The following is a 23,461-nucleotide window of genomic DNA, read 5'->3' as shown; positions in this document are numbered from 1 at the left end:
TTTTTTTTTTTTTGCAGGTGCTATTGGCAATTGTCAGCTCATCGTAAACATTTTATGAGGCTATAGCGCCTTTGTGATTTCCCTTGGAAGTCTGCAGGAGGCAGGCCCTCAAGTGGGGAGGACCTAGGTCTATCAAGTCCCATGCCATAAAGGTGTGTCAGGACATCTCCTGCTTGGCTGTGATCTGGTGCATGTTCTTCATCCTTCCAGAGTATCAGCTTTCTATTAGGAAAATGAGATAACAAGACTTCCCTTTGAGAGATGTCTTCACAATCAATCAGAGGATTTTCTGAAAAAGAGGGCTGTTTTGATTCCATTGTTTCCAGAGCTTTTTTAGGGGACAGAGTCTCACTCTATTGTGTTTCCTAGAGTACACTGATATCATTGTAGCTCACTGCAATCTCAAACTCCTGGGCTAAAGCCATCCTCCTGCTTCAGTCTCTGAGTAGCTGGGACTATAGGCGTGCACCAACCATGCCTGGCTAACTTTTCTATTTTTTGTAGAAACAGGGTCTTGCTTTTGCTCAGGCTGTTCTTGAACTCCTGAGCTCAAGCAATCAATCCTCCCACCTTAGCCTCCCAAAGTGCTAGGATTATAGCCATGAGCCACCACCCCCAGCCTCAGAGTTTGTTCTTAAAGTGAATGTTGCAGGGAAACCCTTGCTTCTTTCCACTGGATTGTGGAGCCTGGTTGACAAAGTTAGAATTCTGGTCTCTCAGTGATTGGGTCTTGACTTGACTTCTCCAGGGCATGTTCTGATCCTGTAAATGTTAGTACTAATGTTAGTACTTCTCATAAAGTAGGATCCCCCTGGCTAGATGGGATCCTCTAGGATCCCACCTCCTCTAGGATCCTAGTAGGATCCTCTAATGTTAGTACTTCTCATAAAGTAGGATCCTGCTGGCTAGATGGCTTACAGAGGAGTGTATTTCAGATAGTGGGTATGTCATATGCAAAGGTCCTGGGGCAGAAGGAAGTAGCTGAGAAAAGATACTGGAGGCCAGAGTAAGGGTATGCATGTGATGATGGGTAAGTCCAATGAGGCCAGATCCTTACCCAGCATAGGGACCTCAGAGGTGAATAAGCTAATCTCAGCTTCTTTCTCCTTTCCTGCAGGGGCTATTTGATTGCTGCTCCCTCTGTTTTCCACTCAGGAGTGGAGGAAGTCATCAGTGTGACCATCTTTAACTCCCCAAGGGAAGTCATGGTCCAGGCTCAGCTGGTGGCCCAGGGTGAGGCAGTGGTGCAGAGCCAGGGAGCCATCCTTGGTAGGTCTCATGAATGTCTGACCAAGGCTTCCTTTCCCATTGCAAAGTGGAGCCACTTGCGGGCCTTTGGGGCTGGGGCAGTGTGGGCTTTGATTGGTTTCTTTTTTGCCTTATATCCCTGGAGGAAGGACAAATTGTATTCTCCCTATTTTACAGATGGAAAGAGTAAATCCAGGAAGGGCAGACACCTGCCCAGTCTTGCAAACCAGAATACATTGTTTCTTGGCAGCCCTAGTTCTGTGGGCATGGATCTAGACATAGTTGGGACTCCCTTCTGTGCCAGCTTTGTTTGGAGGTGGAATAGGGGACCTAGCAAGATCTCATGACACTTTATACCTTTTGTTGGGTTTATAGACCCTTGTGCCATCATCCCAGACCTGGGTTCACAGGTCTCTCACTGATTGGAGCTCAGGCCTTCAGCCAGTTTTTACCCCTCTCTCATTGGTCAAGTGTGGATAGCAATAGTGTCAGCCTCCTGGGCAAAGGTGGTGAGTTCAGGGACCTGTTTCAGGGAACTGGAGTCTCTCTGGGCCTCATTCCTCATGCAGAGGCTCCTGCAGCCAAGGAGATACAGAGAGATGATGTCAGGGACCAGCAAGGCAGCACCTGTCCTCTGGGGACATGGGGAGTCATGGCCAGAGGAGGTGGGATTGTGAAAGTTAAAAAAAGGATTATCTAGAAGGAGTCCTTTCTGGTACCTTTTAGAAGTCCTTCTAGTCCTAGAAGAAGTGGACAGTCCTGATTTGGTGGCTAGTTAACTAAAATCCAACTCATGTTGGCTTCAGTAACAGAGTTTATGGTCTCTCAAAACTAGGGAAAAAAGTCCACTGGCATTGTTGGTCAGCTTCTTGCCTTAGGCTCTGATGGCATTTGTGTCTCTCCCAAAGATCAGAGGAAATGCCAGTTTCCCAGGACCATTGGATAAAATCCCAGGATTCCCTCTGATTGGCCCATTTGGGTTGTGTGCTCAACCCTCAGCCAGTCACTGTTACCAGAAGGGATGGCTTATGTGGATTGCCCGATTTGGGATGATGTGCTCAACCCTGAAATAATCACTCTGCCTGGGGGAAAGGCCTATGCAGATTGGCACAGAGCCCAAGAGAGGTGGGTGGTGTCCTTCCAAGCCATGTGGACTGGGATCTAGGCAGGTAGCACCCCCAAGGAAATTGAGGCCCTATTAGCAGGAGGTGTGAGAATGAATGGATTCTGGGTGGCAAAAACAGTAGATGACTAATTGAGTCCTGTAGGCCAGAAAACCCAGGATAGGTATTGGAACCACAAATGACTCATGTGGGTAGCAGAGTGAGGTGGTAGGAGACCAATCAGGTTCAATGGGGTGAGGTCCACTAGGGACCTGGGTTTCTTCTTTTTTCTCTCCACTTTTCTCCTTGTTCCTCTCCCCTGGTGTTTTCCCTTTACTCTCCTCACAGCTTACTTTGGGCAAGGGCCAGAGGTGAAGTAAATTAAATATATAGGCAGGCCAACTTTCTCCTGAATAGTTCAATTTTGTCTATCCCCTCCAGCCTTTAACTCTTGCCAACTTGGAGGAAACCTCTTGCTATGCCACCCTAGCCAGGCCAGGGTGACCCAGAGTGTATTTGTCTACAGAAAAACTCCTCTGAGTCAAGAAAATTTTTGTTTGTAAGGCTACAGGGAGGCAGGAAACACATAGCTCCTAATTTAATGTTTGTTCATTTTATTTTCATTTTTAGATAAAGGAACAATCAAACTCAAGGTAAGCTGTGAATTTTTAAAATCATAAACCCTACCTTGAAAATAAAGAATTGGATCTGGAATGGAACAAGAGACATTGCATGTGTTGTGAGAAAAATCATTAATTGTGATGTAAGAAATAAACAATGAACTTTAGAAAAGGAGAAAGCCACCCCTAGTCCCATTTTCTTACTTTTTGTTTTTGATGTTTCCCATAAATCTTTGTACAGATAGGTATTTTCCTTCATAGTTTTAATTAAAGGGTAGATACCATGATGTTTCCTGCTATTTTCTCTTAACTTATAAATGTACTTCCATGTTTCTAAGTCTCTGTTGTTGTAATTTGCATCTTATTATCAGCAATGTCCTATTGTACCTCTTATAGACTAATACACTAATTTATGCAGTCCCCAAGGCCCTGGTGTCAGTCTGTGGTCTGTTAGGAACTAGGCCGCACACCAGGAGGTGAGCAATAGGTGAGAAAATGAAGCTTCGTCTGTATTTACAGCCACTCCCCATCACTTGCATCACTGCCTGAGCTCTGCCTCCTGTCAGATCAGGGGCAGCATTAGATTCTCATAGGAGTGCGGACCCCACTGTAAACTGTGCATGCGAGGGATCTAGGTTGCCTGCTCCTTCTGAGAATAGAATGCCTGATGGTCTGAGGTGGAGCTGAGGTGGTGATGCTAGCATTGTGACCATCTGGTTACAAGAAGACAAGCTCAGCGCTCTCACTGATTCTGCATCATGGTGAGTGGTGTAACTATTTAATATATATAGGTTCTCTCTCTCTCTCTCTCTCTATATATGATATATATTACAATATAATAAAAATAGAAATAAAGTACATGATAAATGTAATGTGCTTGAATCACCCCCAAACCATTACCTCCTTCCCCCAGTCCATGGAAAAATTGTCTTCCATAAAACTATTCCCTGGTGCCAAAAAGGTTGGGGACTGCTGTACCAATTTACTAACCTTTCCCTTGCATAGGTTAGATCTTTTTTAGATTATTTTCAGGGCTTTGATACTGTAATCCAGGAGTTGCTGGCAACTTGGATGCTTTTTTTTAGGCCAAACACCCTAAAAGAAGAACCAGTAGCTTAGGATTCAAGCCTGTCATTGGGTCTTGCTTTGTCTTAGAAAGTCTTTTTGGCACCAGGGACTGGTTTTATGGGAGACAGTTCTTCCACCAACTTGGGGTGGGGGAGATGGTTTAATATGAGTCTGCAAGCAATTAATTTCTTATGGGTAGTCAAACCTCTCTGCTTATGATGATCTGGATTTGCGGCCACACCCCAGTGCTAGCGTCACCACCTCAGCTCCGCCTCCTGTCAGATTAGTGGTAGCATTAAATTCTCCTACGGAGCACAGCCCAGATCCCTCACATGTGCGGTTTACAGTAGGGTTCCTGCTCCTGTGAGAATCTAACGCCACCACTAATCTGACAGGAGGCGGAGCTGAGGTGGTGTTGCGAACAATGGGGCTGGTTGTCAATACAGATGAAGCTGCACCAGCCTGCCGCACTTACCACCTGCTGTGCAGCCCTGTTTCTAAGTTGGGACTTCAGTCTTAGAAGACACAGTCGTACCTGTTCTTGGCACCACCTGCAATATGTTAGGGACAAAATTCCCCACATCCTCTTAGCACTGAATATTGTTATTTTAAAATTATTTCATGTACTAAACTACACTGTGAGTAATTCTCTGATGAGTTTTTAACTAGAGTCCTCAAATTTCAGGGGGTTTGTAAGGCTTGAAATTGCAGGCATGTTTTGGGTTAGCAGTTCCTTAAGTTTTAGCAGATGCTCAAAGGTGTCCGTGACAAATGGGCTAAATGACGATCATTCTAAATTATCCTATGCCCACCCCCAGGGATCAGAATGGAGGCTGAGATGCTCCCCTTCCGTGGGCTTTGTCATTAGCATCTAATGAGTCGTCCTGACTTATGTTCAACGATAGAATCCTTTCCATAAGGCAGCAGTTGTCTCCTGGGGGTGGTTTTGTCCCCCAAGGAACATTTGATAATTCTTGGAGACATTCTGTGGTTGTCACAACTGAAGGAGGGGGGTTGCTTTTGGCACCTAGTGGGTCAGAGGCCAGGGATGCTGCTTAATATCCTAGACTGCACAAGATTCCTCATGGCAAAGAATATTCCAGCCCCAGATGTCAACAGTTGGGCAACCCTATCAGGGGTGTCCAATCTTTTTTTTTTTTTTTCTGCCATACATTGGAAGAGTAAGAGTTGTCTTGGGCCACATATTAAATACACAAACACTAACTACGGCTGATGAACATTAAAAAAGGTCCATGTGTACTTTTTGCTGCATCCAACCACAGATAATTGAAGCAGTCCTCAAACAATCTGCATGCGGCCCATGGGCTGTAGGTGGGAAACTTACAAATCAAGAGCTGAGAGCTGGCCTTGCTGCCTTCCTTGGGTTAGATCAGCTTTCTTTTGACTCAGAAAGCAGGGCTGCCCTGAGCAGACATTAAGATTATGTGCCTTCCCTGGCCACGTAAGAAGGCGCTCTTCACAGTGTAGATTCTGGGAATTTGTATGACAGACCAATGAAGGGCTATTTAATTCTGGGAGTGGGGCTGGAGGAATCTTAAGTCTAGAAAGGGACCCCCAGGACCCTGGCAATATCTGGAAACATTTGTAGTTGTCACAGTCGGGGAAGGGGGCACCTAGAGGGTGGAGGTCGGGGGGACTGCTAATCATCTTGCAATGTGCAGGATGACCCCCCTTGCAAGATCATCTGGCCCCAGATGTCATCAGTGCTGAGGTGGAGAAACCCTTCTCTGTGGAACCCTGGTGCAGGCATTGGGTGAAAGCCAAGCTGCTCTTATGGGTACAGAATCTCCCTCCTCATCCCCAGCCCTACTTGCCCTAGGGATTCCTCTGGGGACATGACAGTTTGGGGATACACAGTGGCTTGCATGTGAAGGCCCTACTCAATTCGAGCATTAGCTTTCTCATCTGTTCGGTGAGGTGCTGCCTAGATGCCCTTGGTGGCACTTTCTAGAACGTATGCCTGTGACACTTCCTTTATTCCAATTTTTCATACTTACCCATTCTTCTGTGTAACAAATGTCTCTTAAGCATCTATTAATTCCTGAACACAAAGTTGGACGGCTTTCCTTGTTGGCAGGTAAGAGGGTACATCAGACAGTAAACAATTACATCAATAGGATCACCTCTGAGAATAGAAAGTGTTGGATTTTATTTCAAAATATATCAGAGAAAGGTAGACAGGGCTGGGGAGTTAGTTGTGGAGAGCCACATTTTATATGGCAGGGACAGCCCCTCTGAGAGGGTGACATTTGAGTGAGAGCAGGAGGAACTGACATGCAGTATCTGTGGTAAAGGCATTCTAGGCAGAGGGAAGAGCCAGAGCAAAGGTCCTGGGGCAGGAAGGAGGAAAAGATAGGCAGCCTGTGGCCTGGAGCAAAGCCAATCAGGATCTCTCCTGTAACCCACGAGAAGGAGCTTTTCCAGTCTTTGAGATCTGTCACAGGTGGATTTCTCTGGCCAGTTTGGAGACCAATAGTGATACCTTGTTGCCACCATTTGTGGGTATCTGCTGTGTGCCAGGTTTGTGGTTTGTTTTTGAGATAGAGTCACTCTGTAATCCCAGGTAGAGTGCAGTGGCATCATCACAGTTCACTACAACCTTGAACTCCTGGGCTCAAGTGATCCTCTCAGCTTAGCCTTCCAAGTAGCTGGGAGTACAGGCATGCCACACCATGCCCAGCTAATTTTTCTATTTTTAGTACAGATGGGGTCGGACTCTTGCTTGGGCTGGTCTTGAACTCCTGAGCTCATGCTGTCTTCCCATCTTGGCCTCCCAGAGTGCTGAGATTACAGGCCTGAGCCACCATGCCCAGGCTACCAGGTTTTTTATACTCATGATTAATTATCCTCACAACTCTTTGAGGTAGACATCCTTACTATTTTACAGAAGAGGAAATGGAAATTCAGAGGGTCGAGCCAATCGCGTGGCTTTCTCACAGATACACTTGAGGCCAATATCTCCCTTGTCACAGATCTGAGTCTCTAGGGAGAATTTCAGGCCTTCTGGGGACTAGGCTGGTACGTGAAGCCAGGCTTCTGGCTCTGTTCTCTGGCGCCCACATCCAAAGGACATGATGAATCAGTGGGCTACATCCTGGCCTTCTGGGTGGTCAGAGGAGAATCTTTTACGATGGGACCCTGTATCTGGAGCTAAGGGGGTGTCCCTCGGCTACTGGTAGGGGGAGGGGTCCTGAGCCCAGGATAAACCCAGCTGCATCTGGATATTCATTAGGGTGGGGACATAAACCTGTGGTGGAACTGGAGACTCCACACAGCCTTCTGCCCCGGGGAGCCTCTTACTTTAGCCTTGGTCCCCCTTCACCTTCCATCTCAGCCTCCAGTGGTGCCAACTTTTCCTGGCCACTTCCTTGATGGCCTTATTGGGGATCATTCCCTGCTTGAATCTCAGCCCCCTAGCCCTTGGTTATCCTTTATGTTAAACAGGTGAACTTGGATCACTGAGGTCAGGGATGGGTGGGGGGTGGGGGATGGAATCTGCTTTATTCCAGAAAGACCTCTGGAGGCAGATAGGTCCACTGCTTTGGGCTGAGGGGAATTGGTTACAATGTGGCTCTACAGCCTTCCTGACCTCTCAGGAAGGAGAGCAAGTCACTTCCTGTCCCCAGAGGCCATGTGTGATCCAGGCCCAGTGCTTCCCCATGCCCCATGTGGGAGGCGCCTTGTTGCCCCTCCCCAGACTTACATGAGGGCTCTGAGGTGCCCAGGCATCTGCTGGGAGGAAGTAGGACAGCTATGCCACCCTCCAGCCTTTGAGCTGTGCCTCCTCCTGTAACCAGGGACCGTGTTCTGTCCCCTACACAGTCATTGTAAAGGAAAGAAGGCAGGAGAAACCTGGAGCCTAGGCCAGGTCCCCTTGAAGGTCCTTCCTGCCTTCTCTCCCTGTGGGAGGATACCCCACAGGTAAAGCTCTTCTGGGGGGCTGTGAATTGTGGTCTGTCCTCCTTTCTGTCCTCAGGGGAAGCCTCTTGTGCCCCAGCCTGTCTGTCCCTCCAGCATGTAGTCCCCACCCCCTCCAGATTTTCCTTCCTGCCCTGCTCCCAGGTGGTTGAAACTTTTCTTCCTTCTTCAGCCTGAGGCTGATGTTGAGAGGTTTCCAGAAACGGAGCAAATGAGGGTTATCAGTTTGCAGTAGGGAGTGAGGCTTATCCCTGTGGTTGGTCCTGAAAGGAAACTGCAGGCTGGTCGTAAGGGTGGCAGGTGGGGTCGGTCCCTCTGATGCTGTTCCAAGAAGACAGGAGGTGAGTGGCCAGAGAGAAGGTGGGGACTGGCCCTGATGCAAAGCTGACCCTGTGTGGTTGCAGGGTGGGGGTCTTGGCATCACTCCACTCGCCCCTGCCAGTGGACATGATGGTGCAGAAAGCCATGAGGATGTCAGAATTCTGCAGGATGCTCCATGCAGTCATTGACTCTGATGGTGACCAGGGTCCCTGCCACCCCTTGAGAGACCACTCTGGTCTGGTGGGTGCTGGCCAATGGGCCCTCTGAAGGGGAACACCCATGTTTCAATGGTCTTAGGAAAGGGGGGTACCTGTGGCTCCCCATGTGAACTGCTGACAGATAATGTCCCCTTGCTGGGTGCCCAGGGATGGCTGGAATGTAGCTGTCATCGTACGCACGTCACACTGGGGAAGATATGACTTTTGTGTGCTCTGAGCATGGAAAGGGCCTTTATAGATAATGACTCAACTACAAAACTGGGGTGTTCTCTTCATTGCTTAAAAATATAAGAGGGAATTGTATAGGGTGGGCTCTGTTCCCTGAAGAATGGAAATTCTGTCCTAGCAAAGTGGGACAGAAGCAGATTCTAAAAACTTCAGTGATTTTTTTGTTTTCTCCATCTATGTGGGAAAAAAATTATAACCATTTTAATCACTTTAAAATGTAGAATTTTAACCATTTAAAAGTGTACATTTTGGGTGGCTCCCGTAGCACAGTTGTTACGGCGCTGACCACATGCACCGAGGGTGGAGCGTTTGAATTTGACCTGGGGCCAGCTAAACGTCGATGACAACTGAAACAACAACAAAAAATAGCTGGGCGCTGTGGTGGGCGCCTGTAGTCCCAGCTACTTGGGAGGCTGAGGCAAGAGAATCGCTTAAGCCCCAAAGAGTTTGAGGTTGCTGTGAGCTACGATGCCACAGCACTCTACCAAGGGTGACATAATGAGACTCTGTCTCAAAAATAAAATAAAATAAAATAAAATAAAAACATACATTTCAGTGGCATTCAGTACAATCACAAACTTGTGCAACCATCACCCCTGTCTATCACCCCGAAAGGAAACCCTGGCCTGGTCAGCAGTCACTCCCTATTCTCCCTTCCTCAGCCCCTGGCAGCCACTAATCTGTCCCTTTGGCCTTGTTTGTTCTGGAAATTTCCTATCAGTAGAATCACACCCCATGTGTGTGTAGTGTACTTAGAGTAAGGCAATGCACAGAGGCATATCCATCATATATGCCATACAGATGAGGTACCTGCAGGTACATGTGGGCACACACATATGTGTATGTATATGAGGAGGCCGGGTCTCAGTTCCCTGTTCATAGGCTGTAAATTCACTTGGCAAGGTGGGAGTCAACTCTTCTGACTCTACAGAGATGATGAATGAAAATAGCTTTGCAACTTTGTAGTCAGCAGAGAAGGCTCTGGAACTCCAGCTAGGCTGCCATTTCTTAGCCTAAGCACTGTTGATATTTGGGGATGAATCTTTCTTCACCATGGGGGTGTCCTGTGCACTATAGGATGTTAAGCAGCATCCCTGGTCCCGCACTCAGTAGATGACAGTGGCACCTCCCGCTCCCCTTCCCCCCCGCCCCGGTAGATAAGACATCAAAAAACTCTTCCTGAAACTTCCAAGTGTCCCCCAAGAAGCACAGCAATCCCTAGGGTAGCACCTCCACTGTAGACTTCCAAATTGCTTTCCCAACATCTTGGTCCCTTGTGGGGAGACACCTTTGTCCCAAAGCTCCATACTCTGCCTGCAGGTGCCCACGGGCCTCCGTGGCCAGGCGCTCCTGAAGGTGTGGGGTCGCAGCCAGCAGGCAGAGGAGAGGCCCGTCTTCCACAACCAGACCTCAGTGACAGTGGATGGCCGGGGCACCTCCGTGTTCATCCAGACGGACAAGCCAGTGTACAGGCCCCAGGACCGAGGTGGGCAGTCGGAGCAGGCCAGGGAAGGGGGGTGGCTGGCCACAGTCTGCAGGTGCCACATGCTTCTCTTCTTTCTCCTAGTGCTTGTAAACATCTTTGCCATCTCCCCTGACCTGAGGCCCGTCAATGAGAAGGTGAGATCAGCTTCTAAAACCGTGAGCCCAGAGCACACCCACTTGGGACCACCTGCGCAGGGCACATCAGCAACTGTGACTCCTTTTATTTTTTACCTCCTTCCTGAGGCTCCACGTCCCTGGAGGAGCCTGAGGGTGGGAGTGGTCTTCGTGACAGAGGGAGGCTGGTGAGTGTACCTGGTTCACTGACACTCAGCCAGGAAGCACTAGTGAACTTGGGCTTTGGGTGGCCCTGGGCTATCATTTAAATCCTAATAGCCATGCAGTTATTTAACCTATGTTAGAAAGAAAATATAACTGCCACATCAAATATAATAATTTCTTTCAGATAATAAACACATTCACACAAAAAGAGCATGATTCTTCTAACGTTTTATTTGGAAATAACGTCAACCTTAGCTGTTGGGAGAATAGCAGAGCACACTGGATTTTGTAGGAACTACTCAGATCTGCTATTGTTATACAAAAGCAGGCATGAACAATATGTGAATGAACGGACATGGCTGTGTGCCCATAAGTCTTTATTTACAAAAAGGGGCAGAGGGCCAGAGTTGGCCAACAACCGTAATTTGCCAACCTCTGACCTGGAGCGGTAGTTCTTGAACTTGTGTGTTCGTGAGAACCACCTGAGAGGTTTGTTCACATACTCTGGGCCCCATTCCTGAGTTTTTGATTCAAGAGGTCTGGCAAGGAGCCCAAACATCTATGTTTCTAATATTCTCAGTTGCTGCTGCTGCTGTGAGCAATACACTTTGAGAACCGTGGCTCTAGATTCACCAATTACAAATCTACAAATGTAGCAAAACCTACATCTTGCTATATTTATGTCCTCTCTGTGTACATATGTATATTTAGTATATATATGCACATATGTATTTATATATGTGCTTATAAAATTATTTTGACAAGTCATTTGAGAATAATTCAAAGATATCCTGTTTCTTTACCTTTTGCCTCTATCTTTTAAGAAAAGGACATTCTCATACACAACCAAAGGACTATCATCACGTATAGGAATTTTGACATTGAAACCATAAAATTATCTAATTTAAAATACATGTTGTTCCAATAATATCCTTTACAGCATGTTTCTTTGCTGGTCCAAGATCCAATCCTGGATAATTTGTTGCATTTCATTGGCATGTCTCTTGGTCTCATTTAATTTGAATCAGTTCCCCTTTGCCTTTCTGTGTCTTTCATGACTAACGTTTTTGGAGAGTCCGGGCAGTTGTTTTACAGAATGTCCCTCAGCTGGCTGGCCTGCTATTCCCTCATTACTAGACTCAGGCTGTGAATATTGGCAGGAGCAACAGAAGCAATGCTGGGTCCTCCCAGGTGCCTCATATCAAGAGGCACCTGATGTGGGTTCACACTGTTGCTGGAGGATTTTTTTTTTTTTTTTTTGCGACAGAGCCTCAAGCTGTCCCCTTGGGTAGAGTGCCATGGCATCAAAGCTCACAGCAACCTCCAACTCCTGGGCTCAAGTGAGTCTCCTTCCTCAGCCTCCCAGGTAGCTGGGACCACAGGCGCCCGCCACAACACCCGGCTATTTTTTGGTTGCAGCCATCATTGTTGTTTGGCAGGCCGGGCTGGATTCGAACCCGCCACCTTAGGTGTATATGGCTGGTGCCTTAGCTGCTTGAGCCACAGGCGCCGAGCCGTTGCTGGAGGATGTTAACAGTGGCCAGAACTTCAAGCAGAGTCTGCCTGGTTTCTCCTCTGCCAGTCACTGTTTCTCTTCTGTAATCAATAAGTAATCTATATGGAACACTTAAGACTTTGTGGGCACCCTGTTACCCCTCAAGTGTTCCCCTGATAGTTGTAGTATCAGCAACCAGTGCAAAAAAGAAAAGAAAAAAAGAAAGAAAGAAAGAAAGAAAGAAAAGGCATTGACTGTAAAGAAAGTGATTAGAGTAAACCAGGTGAACTGAATTTATACATAGCAAAGATGTGATGGTGGTCAGAGGGCAACTTCCATTTTTGAAACCCCGAGAGGACTCATGGAAGATGCCTACTGTGTGCCAGGCTCAGTTCTAGTGTTTGGAGCTCATCACTGAGGAGATCAGACATAGATCCCACCCCTGTGGGATTCACATGTTGGAAAATAATCCAGTAAGTTCCCTGGTGAGTGGCTGACCAGCCTAGAAGTGCAGTTCTATGGTTATATGCAACTTTTTAACTGGCATCACCTCCAAGCTACAGTAATACTTTTCTGTTTTTTTGTTTTTGTTTTATTGTAGGGATCTTGCTATGATGCCCAGGCAAGCCTCATACTCTGGCTCAAAATTCCTAGCCTCAAGTGGCCCTGGCCTCTTTTATGACTTGCCCACGTTTTTGGACATAGCCTTGTAAACTCACCTCCATAGAGTTTTTTTTGCCACAGGAAGGCTTCGTACCTAAGCATCCCCTCCTGGTGGATATTTGCATGTCTTCAGATTTGCTGTTGTCAGAAATGCTGCCACGATTTTCTTTATACTTGAATCTTTCTTTTCCACTGGTGTTTCCTTCCTCGGGCTCAGGTGGATTCCAAGGCCCATGGCCAGGCTGGTGTTAAAGGTGCTGGGTTGCTTTCTGAGTGGACAGTGCTGAGTCCCTGTACTTGAATGTCTGGGACCATCTGCCCAGAGCCCTCCTCCCTCTGTGGCCTTGGTCACTTGAGACCAGCTTTTGCCCAATGTGCAGATATTGCTGGAGAGGGCTTGATGCGTATGAGAAAGGGAAGAACCTTGCACGTTTGCAGCTGTCTGTTTTCTTCTGGGGGTAGTAGGGAGAGGGTAAAATCACAAGGAATTGACTCCAATGTGCAAGGCTTCTAGGTGTCCTTGCGTTCAACTGGGATACCCCTAGACACACAGGCAGCCCTAAGCAGATAGGACAGATCCACATACCCAGCATCAGCAGCACATGGGGGCCAGGGCATTGCTGCCGAGTTCAGGAAGCACAGGCCATGTGTCAGCCATGGAACTCACCAAGAGCTCTATAACTTGGAGGCGACATGGGCTCCTCAGTTAGATGCTGATGGGCACTGGCTCATTGTGAAGTTCTGGGCACTTTAGGGCCTTTGAGGACCCTGGCACGGGTCACCTGGGAAAATGTCCCAGTGGCACACCTGCTGCCTGAGGAGTTGTCCCGGGGGCAGAGTCTGGAAGGGTGGGAAGGGGGCTCAGCCACGTTGTGTGAGTGTTCTAGGGCTGCTTAACCAAGTAGCACACATGGGATGGATTAAACGACAGGAATTTATTGTCTCCCGATTCTGGAGGCCAGAAGTCTGAGATCAAGGTGTCAGCGGGGTAGGTTCCTCCTGAGGCCTTTCCCCTTGGTTTATAGATGGCATCCTCTCTCTGTGTCCCTTCACGATGTCCTCCCTCTGTGTGTGTCTGTGTCCAAATTTCCCATTTTATTAAGGATGCCAGTCATACTGGTTTAGGGTCCACCCTAATGACTCATTTTACCTTGATTTCCTCTCTAAAAACTTTGTCTCCAAATAGTCACATTCTGAGGTCCTAGGGCTTAGCACTTAGACAGATGTAATTTGGGACGAGGGGAGTGTGTGCAAAATTTAATCCATAAAATTGTGTGTGTGCCTGTCCTGAGGGACCCAGGCTATGTGTGGGTGATGACTGAGCGTGTGTGGAGGGTTTGCTCACTGCCTCTGTGTGTCCTTCTTGCAGCTGGAAGCCCACATCCTGGTGAGTGGCCTGTGTCCCTCCGCAGCTTGAACTCGGGGCCTGGTCAGCCCACCTACTCCTACGAGATCTGGTCTGTCTTTGTGCACCGTCTCCTTCTGGGTTGCCTTTTGGGTTGAGCCCTTGTTGCTCACAAGGCAGGGCCCTGGCCTCTCTGCCTTGCCTTGGTTCATTTTTGTCCCCAGGTCTACCCTGGGACACTAAGTGTGTATCTGTCCACCTCTGTAAGCAGGCAAGCCAGCCCGGGCCCTTCTGCCTTCAGATTTTCTCCATCCAGAGCTTCCTTTTGCTTCTGTATTGGGGTTAAATAATTACTCTTGGGGTCTTCCCACTACTGTTGTCACGCCCAAGAGAGAAGGCTGGGGAGTGTTCTCAAGTTGGGCACATGCTGGTCTGCCTGAGTTCTCTATGCATGTCTGTCCCCACTGCAGGACCCTCAAGGCTCCCGGATGATGGAGTGGGGACACCTGAAGACGCTCTGCTGTGGTGAGTCTCCTTCCCTTCCTCTCTGCTGCTTCCTGTGCAGTCTGCAGGCTGCTTGAGCAGCAACCTTCCAGGTATACAATGCCATCTATCTTAGGGGTTCCCTCCCCAACATATCCCTCCTGGCACCCCAGTTGGAGGGGACCAAGGAGGAGCAGAGGGCACAGAGGCAGTGGTGCCTAGCTCATGACCCTTCTCTGAAGATTTGAACCCTCAGGCCATGTTTCTCTCTGCCCAGAATCCTGCCAAGAACTCAAGACCTTTCTGAAATATTGTGGCCTCATTTGTTGGCACGTGCTCCCACCTTCCTACTGTTGCAGGGTGAAGATCTTGTCATCCCCCCTACATGAGACATTTTCATTCCTGTTAGGAGTCACAAAAGGCTTTGCTTTGGCTGAAGGAGCTGAGCTGGATTTTTTTCTTTTCTTTTCGTTTTTTGTTTTTTTTTTTAGAGACAGGGTCTCACCTTGTTACCCTCGGTAGAGTGCTGTGGCGTCATAGCTCATAGCAACCTCCAGCTCTTGGGCTTAGGCGATTCTTTTGTCTCAGCCTCCCGAGTAGCTGGGACTACAGGCACCCGCCACAATTCCCAGCTATTTTTTGTTACAGTGTGGCCGGGGCTGGGTTTGAACCTACCACCCTTGGTATCTGGGGCTGGCACCCTACTCACTGAGCCACAGGCACTGCCTTATTGTTTTCTTTTTTTCTATGACTATAAGGGCTGTGGGATTGAGGAACTTTGGCAATGAGGAACTTGGTGCCCCAGTAGATTACAGGGAATTGGTGGAATTTGAGGAGTCTGAGGACAGCTATGTACACATTGGGACTGTCGAAATGTGGTGGCAGTGGACTCAAAAGCAGGACTCACAGGGGTCTTTTGAGGACCCCCCTCCTTTCCTCTCTCCTGTCCTGGGGTTCAGCACTCTTTGATCTGTACCATGCTCCCCTTCTGCCTCTTCCTTCCCTTTCACTCCCTGGTTCACTCTCTTTCTACCAGCAGATATTTGCTGGGCGCCGTGTAAATGTTGTCAAGGGGTAAGCTTTCTCTGGTGGGGGAAACAAACATTAAACTGCTTGGATAATGTCAGTTGTGATGAGTGCGAGGGAGGGAAAGTGCAAATTAAGAGAGGATAATGGGGCTCTATCCCAGCTGGGGTGGCAGAGGCAATCCTGGGAGTCTGCCTGGAAGAAGAATCTTTTGCCACAAAGTGAAGAAGGAACAGGAAGGAGCCAGGCAAAGCAAGGGCCAGGAAGCATGTTCTAGGCATTCTTGGCATGTTCTAGAATGTTCCTAGCATTCAGGAAGGGCTGGAGCTGACTGGGGGAATGAGGCTGGAGGCCAGATAGAGGCCTAGGTGTAAGGAATGCTGAGAGCAGGGGTGGGGTGTGTGAGAGCTGGGGAAGAATATGGACTTGGCCTTAAGAACACAGAGGAGGGGAGTGGTCAACTTCCTGTTTTTAAAAATATTCCCTGGGTGTGATGGCTCATGACTGTAATCCCAGGGACGCGGGAGGCTAACGCAGGAGGTTTGCTTGAAGCCAGGAGTTCAAAATGAAGCTGCGCAACATAGTGAGATACTTTCTCTAAAAACAAAACCCTTAGGATGTGTGTAGACTAAGTATTCTCCCTCAGGGTGTTTTTGTCTCTCTTTCCGGGGGCATTTGGGGATGTTGGTCACAGGCTCCTAACAAGACATGGTCACAACACACTAACCTCAATGTCCTTAATTTCCAAAGACTCACTTTCTCTGAAAACCTGAGGAGAGAATCACTTTAACCAGAACATTTTCTGATTCCAGTGGGAAGGAGGGAAGCTGTGTGTGTTGTCTTTGTCCTGAGTCCCTTGGGAGCTATCCTCCCTGTCTGCCCACTGGGGACAAGTGGAGGATGTCACACTTGGGAGTGCAAGATTCCCTAGAGTGGCTCGGAGTTGTCAAGCACACTCACACTCCTCTATCCACTCCCGGTGTGAAAACGGGGCTTCAGGCGGGGTTCAGGGGTATTGACCTGAAGCAAAGGCACCTCTGTGCCAGAGACCAGTGATGTTTCTTAGGGGACATGGGAGGGAAGTGCTCTGCTCTGGCCTCAACCATCCATCCATCCATCCATCCCAGTGGTTTCCACACCGGAGTGACTTTGCCCCTTTGGGATACTGGAAATATCTGGAGACTTTAGATTGTCATACTTAGCGGGAGATGGTGGTCCTCTTGGGAATTAGTGGGTGAAGGCCGGGGACATAGCTCAGCCCCCTGCAGGGAGCAGGACGCCCCACCCAGGAGAACAGTGCTGCCCCAGATGCCAGTAGTGCTGAGCTGGGAATGACAGGTTTAGGAGTACAAAGGGCCAGCTGTCTCCCTTGTGTGTTCAGCCCTCTGCCTGCACCTGGCTGCAGCCTCTCCCTGCACCCCTCCCTTAGCCTGCCGAGGGTCTCAGACCTGTTCCAGTGCCCACCCTGTAGTGTCCTGCTCCACAGAGGTCTGGCCTCTGTGTGATCTCCTGCTCCCCTGCGGTACTATTGCCCAGGGGGCAGCAGGATCCTGGGGTCCCTCTTCCTGGACCTCACTGCTGCTGGATTCTGGGGCTGGGCCCATGCTGATGGTTCTCTGCAAATGCCCTCACTTGGGCACAAAAGGGGTGTCTCTCTTCACACAGGCATCACCAACTTGAGCTTCCCCTTGTCTGACCAGCCTGTGTTAGGAGAATGGTTCATTTTTGTTGAAATGCAAGGCCACGTGTACAACAAGTCCTTCGAAGTTCAGAAGTATGGTGAGTTGGTGGCTCTTAGGGTCCTGGGATTTAAAGCCTGGTGGAAACCTCAGACCTACTAAGGATGCTGATGAAGAGGGGGGCAGGGGACCCCATTCACTGAGGGCTCGTGGTGGCTGAGCATGGTGGTGGAAGACAGTCCTCCCATCCTGCCTCAGCCTTCCAAAGTGCTAGGATTATAGGCGCGAGCCACTCGGCCCAGGCCTTCTTACTCCTCTCTAAGTGTTCAGTATGGTGACATTAAATACATTCATAATGTTGTGTAGCCATCATTAGCATCCATCTGCAGGACTCTTTCACCTTCTCAAACTGAAACTTTGTCCCCATTAAACATTAACTCCCCACCCCACTCCTTCCCGGGGGACCCACTGTTCTACTTCCTGTCTATGAACTCCATGCCTCTTGGGATCTCATATATATGAGTATAACTGGAATCAGACAGTATTTCTCTTTTTGTAACTGGCTTATTTCCCTTAGCATGGGGCCCTTAAGGTGTATCCACGTTGTAGTATGTCTCAGAATTCCCTCCCCTTTTAAGGAACTCTATGAGGTATCTCCATTTTACAGATGGGGAAATTGAGGCTGAGAGAGCCATTCAGAAAGTTGCTCGAGTAACAAGAACCAAGAAGTGAACTCAGGCTGGAGACACTTATTCTACTTTTGTGCTAAAATTTTTCCTTCTGTGGTCAGAGGTTTCTCCTCTTTTCAAGAGCACCTTTTAAGGAAGGAAAGGGTGTCACAGTCTGGGCTAAGAGTTGCAAGCACAGAAGTCCAGTGCAAACTCTCATAGTCACAGAAAGGGGATTTATAGGCTGGGCTGGGCTGGGCTGGGTTGGAATCTGCCACATGCAGAGCACGCGGTTTAAAAGTGATGGGAGGTGGCCCCCCCAAATAGGATCCTCTCCCCCAGAGATAGGAAATAGATGCTGCTGACGACATGCCTAGAGAGCTTCTCAGCAAAGGGTGGTGTGCCTCCGTGTGTCCGCCTTGTGGTGGCCAGGGTGTGGCTTTGCTGTTGTCCTTCTGACACATTGAGTGAGAGAAGCCACCCCCTTCCCACTCTCTGCTCTCTCTGTTCAGTGTTGCCCAAGTTTGAGCTGCAGATTGATCCACCCCGGTACATCCGAGACCTCGATGCCTGCGAGACAGGCACTGTGCAGGCCAGGTGAGAAAGAGGGTCCCTTGGGCTGCATTGGAGGCTCCCCCCATCGCAGCCCTCCCCCACTGCCTCCTGCCCTCGCACGTGGTGTCCCTTTGCCCCAGGAGCATCTCCTACATCCCCCTCCCGGTGGGCGTGCCCGTCCCCCATGGGTGTTCCTTCCCTCCCTGGGGGTGCCCCTCTCCCCATGGGTGTGCCTCTCCTCTCAAGGGCAAGACCCACCCTACCCTGTGACTCCCCACCAGCGACCTTCCCTGAGGACTTGCCCCTCCCAGGTGTCCCTTTTCCCTCCAGGGTCCCTCTCCCTGAGAGTGCCCCCAGCTTCCAACAGTACCCTTAGCTGAGGGCATTCCTGGCCAGCGTGCTGACTGGGAAGAGGGGTTTCTGCAGGGGGCTGCACACCTGACGACCGAGTTATTGACTGACCCCGAACCAGGGTCAACACACAGGCGTCCAGAGGTGCTGTCCCTCTCTGGGGGTGCCCAGGAGAGCCCTGAGAGACCCTCACTCCTGCCTCCTCCTGTTGCCTTCCCAGAGGTTGTGGCTGAGACTGCCCTCTGGCCCACGTCTCCTCCAGCTGTGTAAGGTTTCAAATTCAGTGTGCAGTTTGGGACACGGCATTATAGTCTCTAGGAAGTGACTATTGAAATGCCCAGTGCTATTTTGTTATTTGCTGAGCTCTCCCATTTGGCACCTGTTCCCCATGCACAGGAGTTCCCTCTGCATCGGGCACGACATACATTTAAGTTTCACCAACATCCCTGAGAGGATAGTTTTATTCCCATTCTTGGGGTGAAGAAACTTGAACAGTTGAACCCACTAGGGTGTTCAGGGCCAGGTTTCCTAGAGCTCACAAGGGCTTGTTCCTCTGCACTTCCCTACTTTAAAGGTGTCAAACCCAAGACTTGGTACAGAGGATTACAGGGCCCTGGTATCATCTGTCCTGATTCCAGGCTGCAAGGGGTCTGTAAGGACAAAATGCTGGATGGGAGAGGGAAACTGTATCCGTCACTGTACTACTGGCCACAACCTGTGGACCTGGCCTTCTTGAAGCTGGCCTCTCCCACTGCCCCATCTGGGGTCTCATGGCTGTGAAACTGAGTGCACTTTATCCTTTTGTTTCAGGTATACCTTTGGGAAACCTGTGTCGGGGGCCTTAACCATTAACATGACTGTACATGGCGTGGGCTACTACAGCCACGAGGTGGGGCACCCTGTCCTCAGAACCACAAAGGTGAGAAGCAGCACCCTCTCCTCGGCTTCAGCTCTGCCATCACACATTTTATTTTCCTTTCTAAAACACTTATGTGGTAGGGATCTTTCTTAGGATAAAACTCCTGCAGGTTAAACATAGAAGCTTCAGAAAATATAAAAAGGACGAAAATAGGGAGGCTGAGGCAAGAGAATCACCTAAGCCCAGGAGTTGGAGGTTGCTGTGAGCTGTGACGGCACTGTACTCTACCAAGGGTGATAAAGTGAGACTCTGTCTCTAAAAAAGCAAAAGGCCGAAAATAAAGACAGCTTGGTCTCTAACAGGCAGACAGAACCACCACAGATATTTTGGTGTGTTTCCTCCCAGGTGAAGTTTTCCTCCCTTAGATGTAAAGTTTTAAGAAATATATTAATAATTTTGTTGCCTGTAATCCTAGCTACTCAGGAGGCTAAGGCAGGAGGATTGCTTGAGCCTAGGAATTAGAGGGCAGCCTGGGCAACATAGCAAGACTCTGTCTCTAAAAAAGTAAAAACTAATGAATAGTTTTCAAAGAATAGTTTTAATGAATAGTTTTCAGATAGCCACAGAGTTGTGCAACCATCACCACTACCCAGTTTTAGAATAGTTCCACTACCTTCCCCCCCAATCTGTCAACCCCCTTTGCAAGTCATGCACCTTCCTAGCCCTCTGAGACCCTGGCAGGCACTAATCTGTTTCCTGCCTCTGTGGATTTGCCTATTCTGGATGTTTAACCACACGGTTTAAACATCGTGTGGCCTTTTGTCTGGCATCTCTCACTCGCTGTCATGGTTTGAGGTTTGTCCCCGTTGCAGTGGTGTCAGTGTTGACTCCTTTTCATGGCTGAGTAACATCCCACCGCAGGGATTCTGCATACGCCTTCATCTGGTGGGCGTTTGGGTTGTTTTCCACCTTGTAGCTATTATGTAGCTTGCTGCAGAATAAGACAGTCATATACAGGTGGGCGTTTGTTTTCATTTCTCTTGGATCCAGACCTGGGAGTGGAATTGTGGGGTCATGGGATACACTGTGTTTAGCCTTTTGAGGAAACACCAGACAGTCAATGTCACTGCCCTGTTTTTCATACCTGTGCATGTAAATTTTTGGAGCTTTTTTTTGGTTTTCAACATAATCTTACATGGAGAGCACACAGTAATATGACAGGCAGTTACCTTCCTGGAGATTCCTCATCTTTGTAGGTGCCTGAGACATTAACTCTTTTGGTGCCAATTCCTCCCCACCCCCTATTCAAATCTTTTTCCCTGTCCCCTTCTCACCTGGACGGGTAACTCCTCTATCTTCAAGGTGTCTCTTCTGTGGAGAGGACACTACCCCCCTCACCTAGTCCATGCCTCTTACTAGCACCCTGGGTATCCCAGGTGTTCTCCCAGGACGCTGATGGTGGCCTTTGTCTTAGTTCTCCCAGTTACTGAGTAATTTATTCCATAGTTGTTTCTGCATGTGGATCACTTGCCAGGCCTCGAGGTGGGGTCCTCCAAGGGGTTGAACCAGGGAGTTCTGTGCTCCAGAGTTGGGCTGACCCAGTTCAAATGTAACCCCTTCTTCCTGGGCTGAGGGAGATTGTGTCACCACTGTAGGGACCTCTTTCCTCTTTTGCCCAATGGTGCTGGCATCCATCCTCCCCGGACATTATGCAATGAGAGGCCATCTTCACAGTCTCCATGTAGTGACCCGTGGCATATGGCATAGATTGGGTATGTCACCTAGTGTCCCTGGGCTCTAGCCAGAGAGCCCTGCACCTCAGGGTGGTTGGGGACATCCCCCTGAGGCCACCCCAACCCTGAGTGAGCACAGCCTATATTTTTCTCCCCTCCAGATTCTTGGCTCCCAAGACTTTGACATCTGTGTGAAGGACATGATCCCAGCAGATGTCCCTGAACACTTCCGGGGCAGGATCAGCATCTGGGTGATGGTGACCAGTGTGGATGGGAGCCAGCAGGTTGCATTTGATGACTCTACTCCTGTCCAGAGGCAGCTGGTGGACATCCGCTACTCCAAGGACACAAGGAAGCAATTCAAGCCAGGCCTGGCCTATGTGGGGAAGGTGAGTTTGGGGGTAACTGTGCTGCTTCCCACCAAGGACCACTGTGAAACCTCTGCCACTGGCAGGTGTCCCTGGCTCTGCAGTGGTGACTCAACTTTGATTCAGATGAAAACAGGTCTTCTGGGCTCAGTGCCTGTAGCTCAAGCAGCTAAGGTGCCAGCCACATAAACCGGAGCTGGTGGGTTTGAATATAGCCCGGGTCTGCTGTACAGCAATGACAACTACAACCAAAAAATGGCTGGGTGTTGTGGTGGGTGCCTGTAGTCCCAGCTACTTGGGAGGCTGAAGTGAGAGAATCTCTTAAGCCCAAGAGTTGGAGGTTGTTGTGAGCTGTGATGCCACAGCACTCTACCCAGGGTGACAGCTTGAGGCTCTGTCTAAAAAAAAAAAAAATAGAAAACAAGTTTTCTGGTTGTGCTCTTGGGATCAAGAGGCTGATTTGTGGAGTGTGATTGTGATGAGAGCTGGCACCCTTGGTGAGGGGCACAAGACATTTTCCTCCACCTAAAAGAATGATCTACTTTATTCTATGCTGACAGACATTCCTGGACCTATGGTATAGGTCCAAGGTGTTGGGTGGTCATTTATTAAATCAGTTCCTCTAAGGCAGTGATATTTTATTATTATTATTATTATTATTTTAGGACAGGGCCTCACTGTGTTGCCCAGGCTGGTTTCCAGCTCCTCACTTCAAGCTATGCTCCTTCCTCAGCTTCCTGAGTTGCTGGGATTATAGGCACGAGCCACCAGGCCTGGTCTGGTTTCTTAATTGGGTTGATTTTATCCCCTGAGGACCTAACATCAGAATCTCCCAAAATTCAAATCTGCTGTCCTTGAGACCAACTGATTCAGAACCCTGGACTGGGAAGCAGCATTTTGATTGAGCCCCTGCTTATCATCTGCTGTGTGATTCTTAGGCACAATAAACAATGAGATGACCAGAAATCGTGACCCTTAAACTGGGGTGTCTTCATCCCAGTTGCAGTAGCGGGAGGTGGGTGAGGCCAGCAGAGCCCTTTGTCACCCCAGGAGAAGGCAGGCCATGCCCTCAGAACCCCACCCCTGCTCTCACTTCAGTTCCTTCTTGCCATCCGTGGGCGTCACCCACGAGGGGCTGGCTGTCTGTCCGTCCTTACACTGAGGCCTGATGCTCTTGCTTTACTCTGTGCCGGGGTCCCAGTCACCTCTTTCTCATACATGGAGACACAGCTCCTGTGCCCCTCCTTTTGAGGATCCCAGCTGAAGTAGAAACCAAAGTACTTCGTGTAGGCTCAGAATGTGTGTGAAGAAGGGGCTTAGGGCTCTCAGTTGGGTCAAAGGGAAGTATTTCACAGACAAATGAGAAAATATCCACCTTCTGCATTAAACTCAGTGTTTAATCGGATCATGTGAGCTAAAGCCCAGGACCTCTGTCACCAGGTACCTACACAGCTGTGGGGCTTCTTCCAGGGTCTTTCTGGGGCCACGATCCACACTTCTTTCAAAATATCTGTGCCTGCTTCATTCTGTCTGTCCCATCACTCTGAGTGAATGAGGTCTAAGGGTCACATGGAAATGTTCACAGCACTGTCCACCAGTCCCTAACCCAGTGTGGTATTGGATGAAGGTAATTTGTACTTTGTGACTTCTTTGTCAAATACAAAGACATGAAGGTTTATTCTTAGGTTTTCTTCTAACAGTGTTAACAGTTTTATTTTTTTTTTTTT

At 48.9% G+C, this 23,461-nt stretch overlaps 1 protein-coding gene across 1 annotated transcript in view; it reads left to right on the top strand.

Moving 5' to 3' along the window:
• The window catches only part of CPAMD8 (C3 and PZP like, alpha-2-macroglobulin domain containing 8), an 85,475-nt gene that overhangs the window by 2,001 nt on the left and 60,013 nt on the right, over window positions 1–23,461 (top strand). The window contains exons 2-11 of the mRNA XM_012809386.1: window positions 1,118–1,269; window positions 2,982–3,004; window positions 10,066–10,231; window positions 10,313–10,365; window positions 14,037–14,054; window positions 14,483–14,537; window positions 17,187–17,300; window positions 18,381–18,465; window positions 19,585–19,693; window positions 21,528–21,755. Of these exons, the coding sequence (XP_012664840.1) occupies window positions 1,118–1,269; window positions 2,982–3,004; window positions 10,066–10,231; window positions 10,313–10,365; window positions 14,037–14,054; window positions 14,483–14,537; window positions 17,187–17,300; window positions 18,381–18,465; window positions 19,585–19,693; window positions 21,528–21,755 (1,003 nt within the window). The remainder of the gene's footprint in view (window positions 1–1,117; window positions 1,270–2,981; window positions 3,005–10,065; window positions 10,232–10,312; window positions 10,366–14,036; window positions 14,055–14,482; window positions 14,538–17,186; window positions 17,301–18,380; window positions 18,466–19,584; window positions 19,694–21,527; window positions 21,756–23,461) is intronic.

Source organism: Otolemur garnettii, unplaced genomic scaffold, assembly GCF_000181295.1.
Source record: "Otolemur garnettii isolate 467f Iridium unplaced genomic scaffold, OtoGar3 scaffold00105, whole genome shotgun sequence".
In the NCBI taxonomy this organism is placed as follows: Eukaryota; Metazoa; Chordata; class Mammalia; order Primates; family Galagidae; genus Otolemur; species Otolemur garnettii.
The sequence above is the reverse complement of the archived record's forward strand: the minus strand, read 5'-3'. Positions and strand labels throughout refer to the sequence as shown.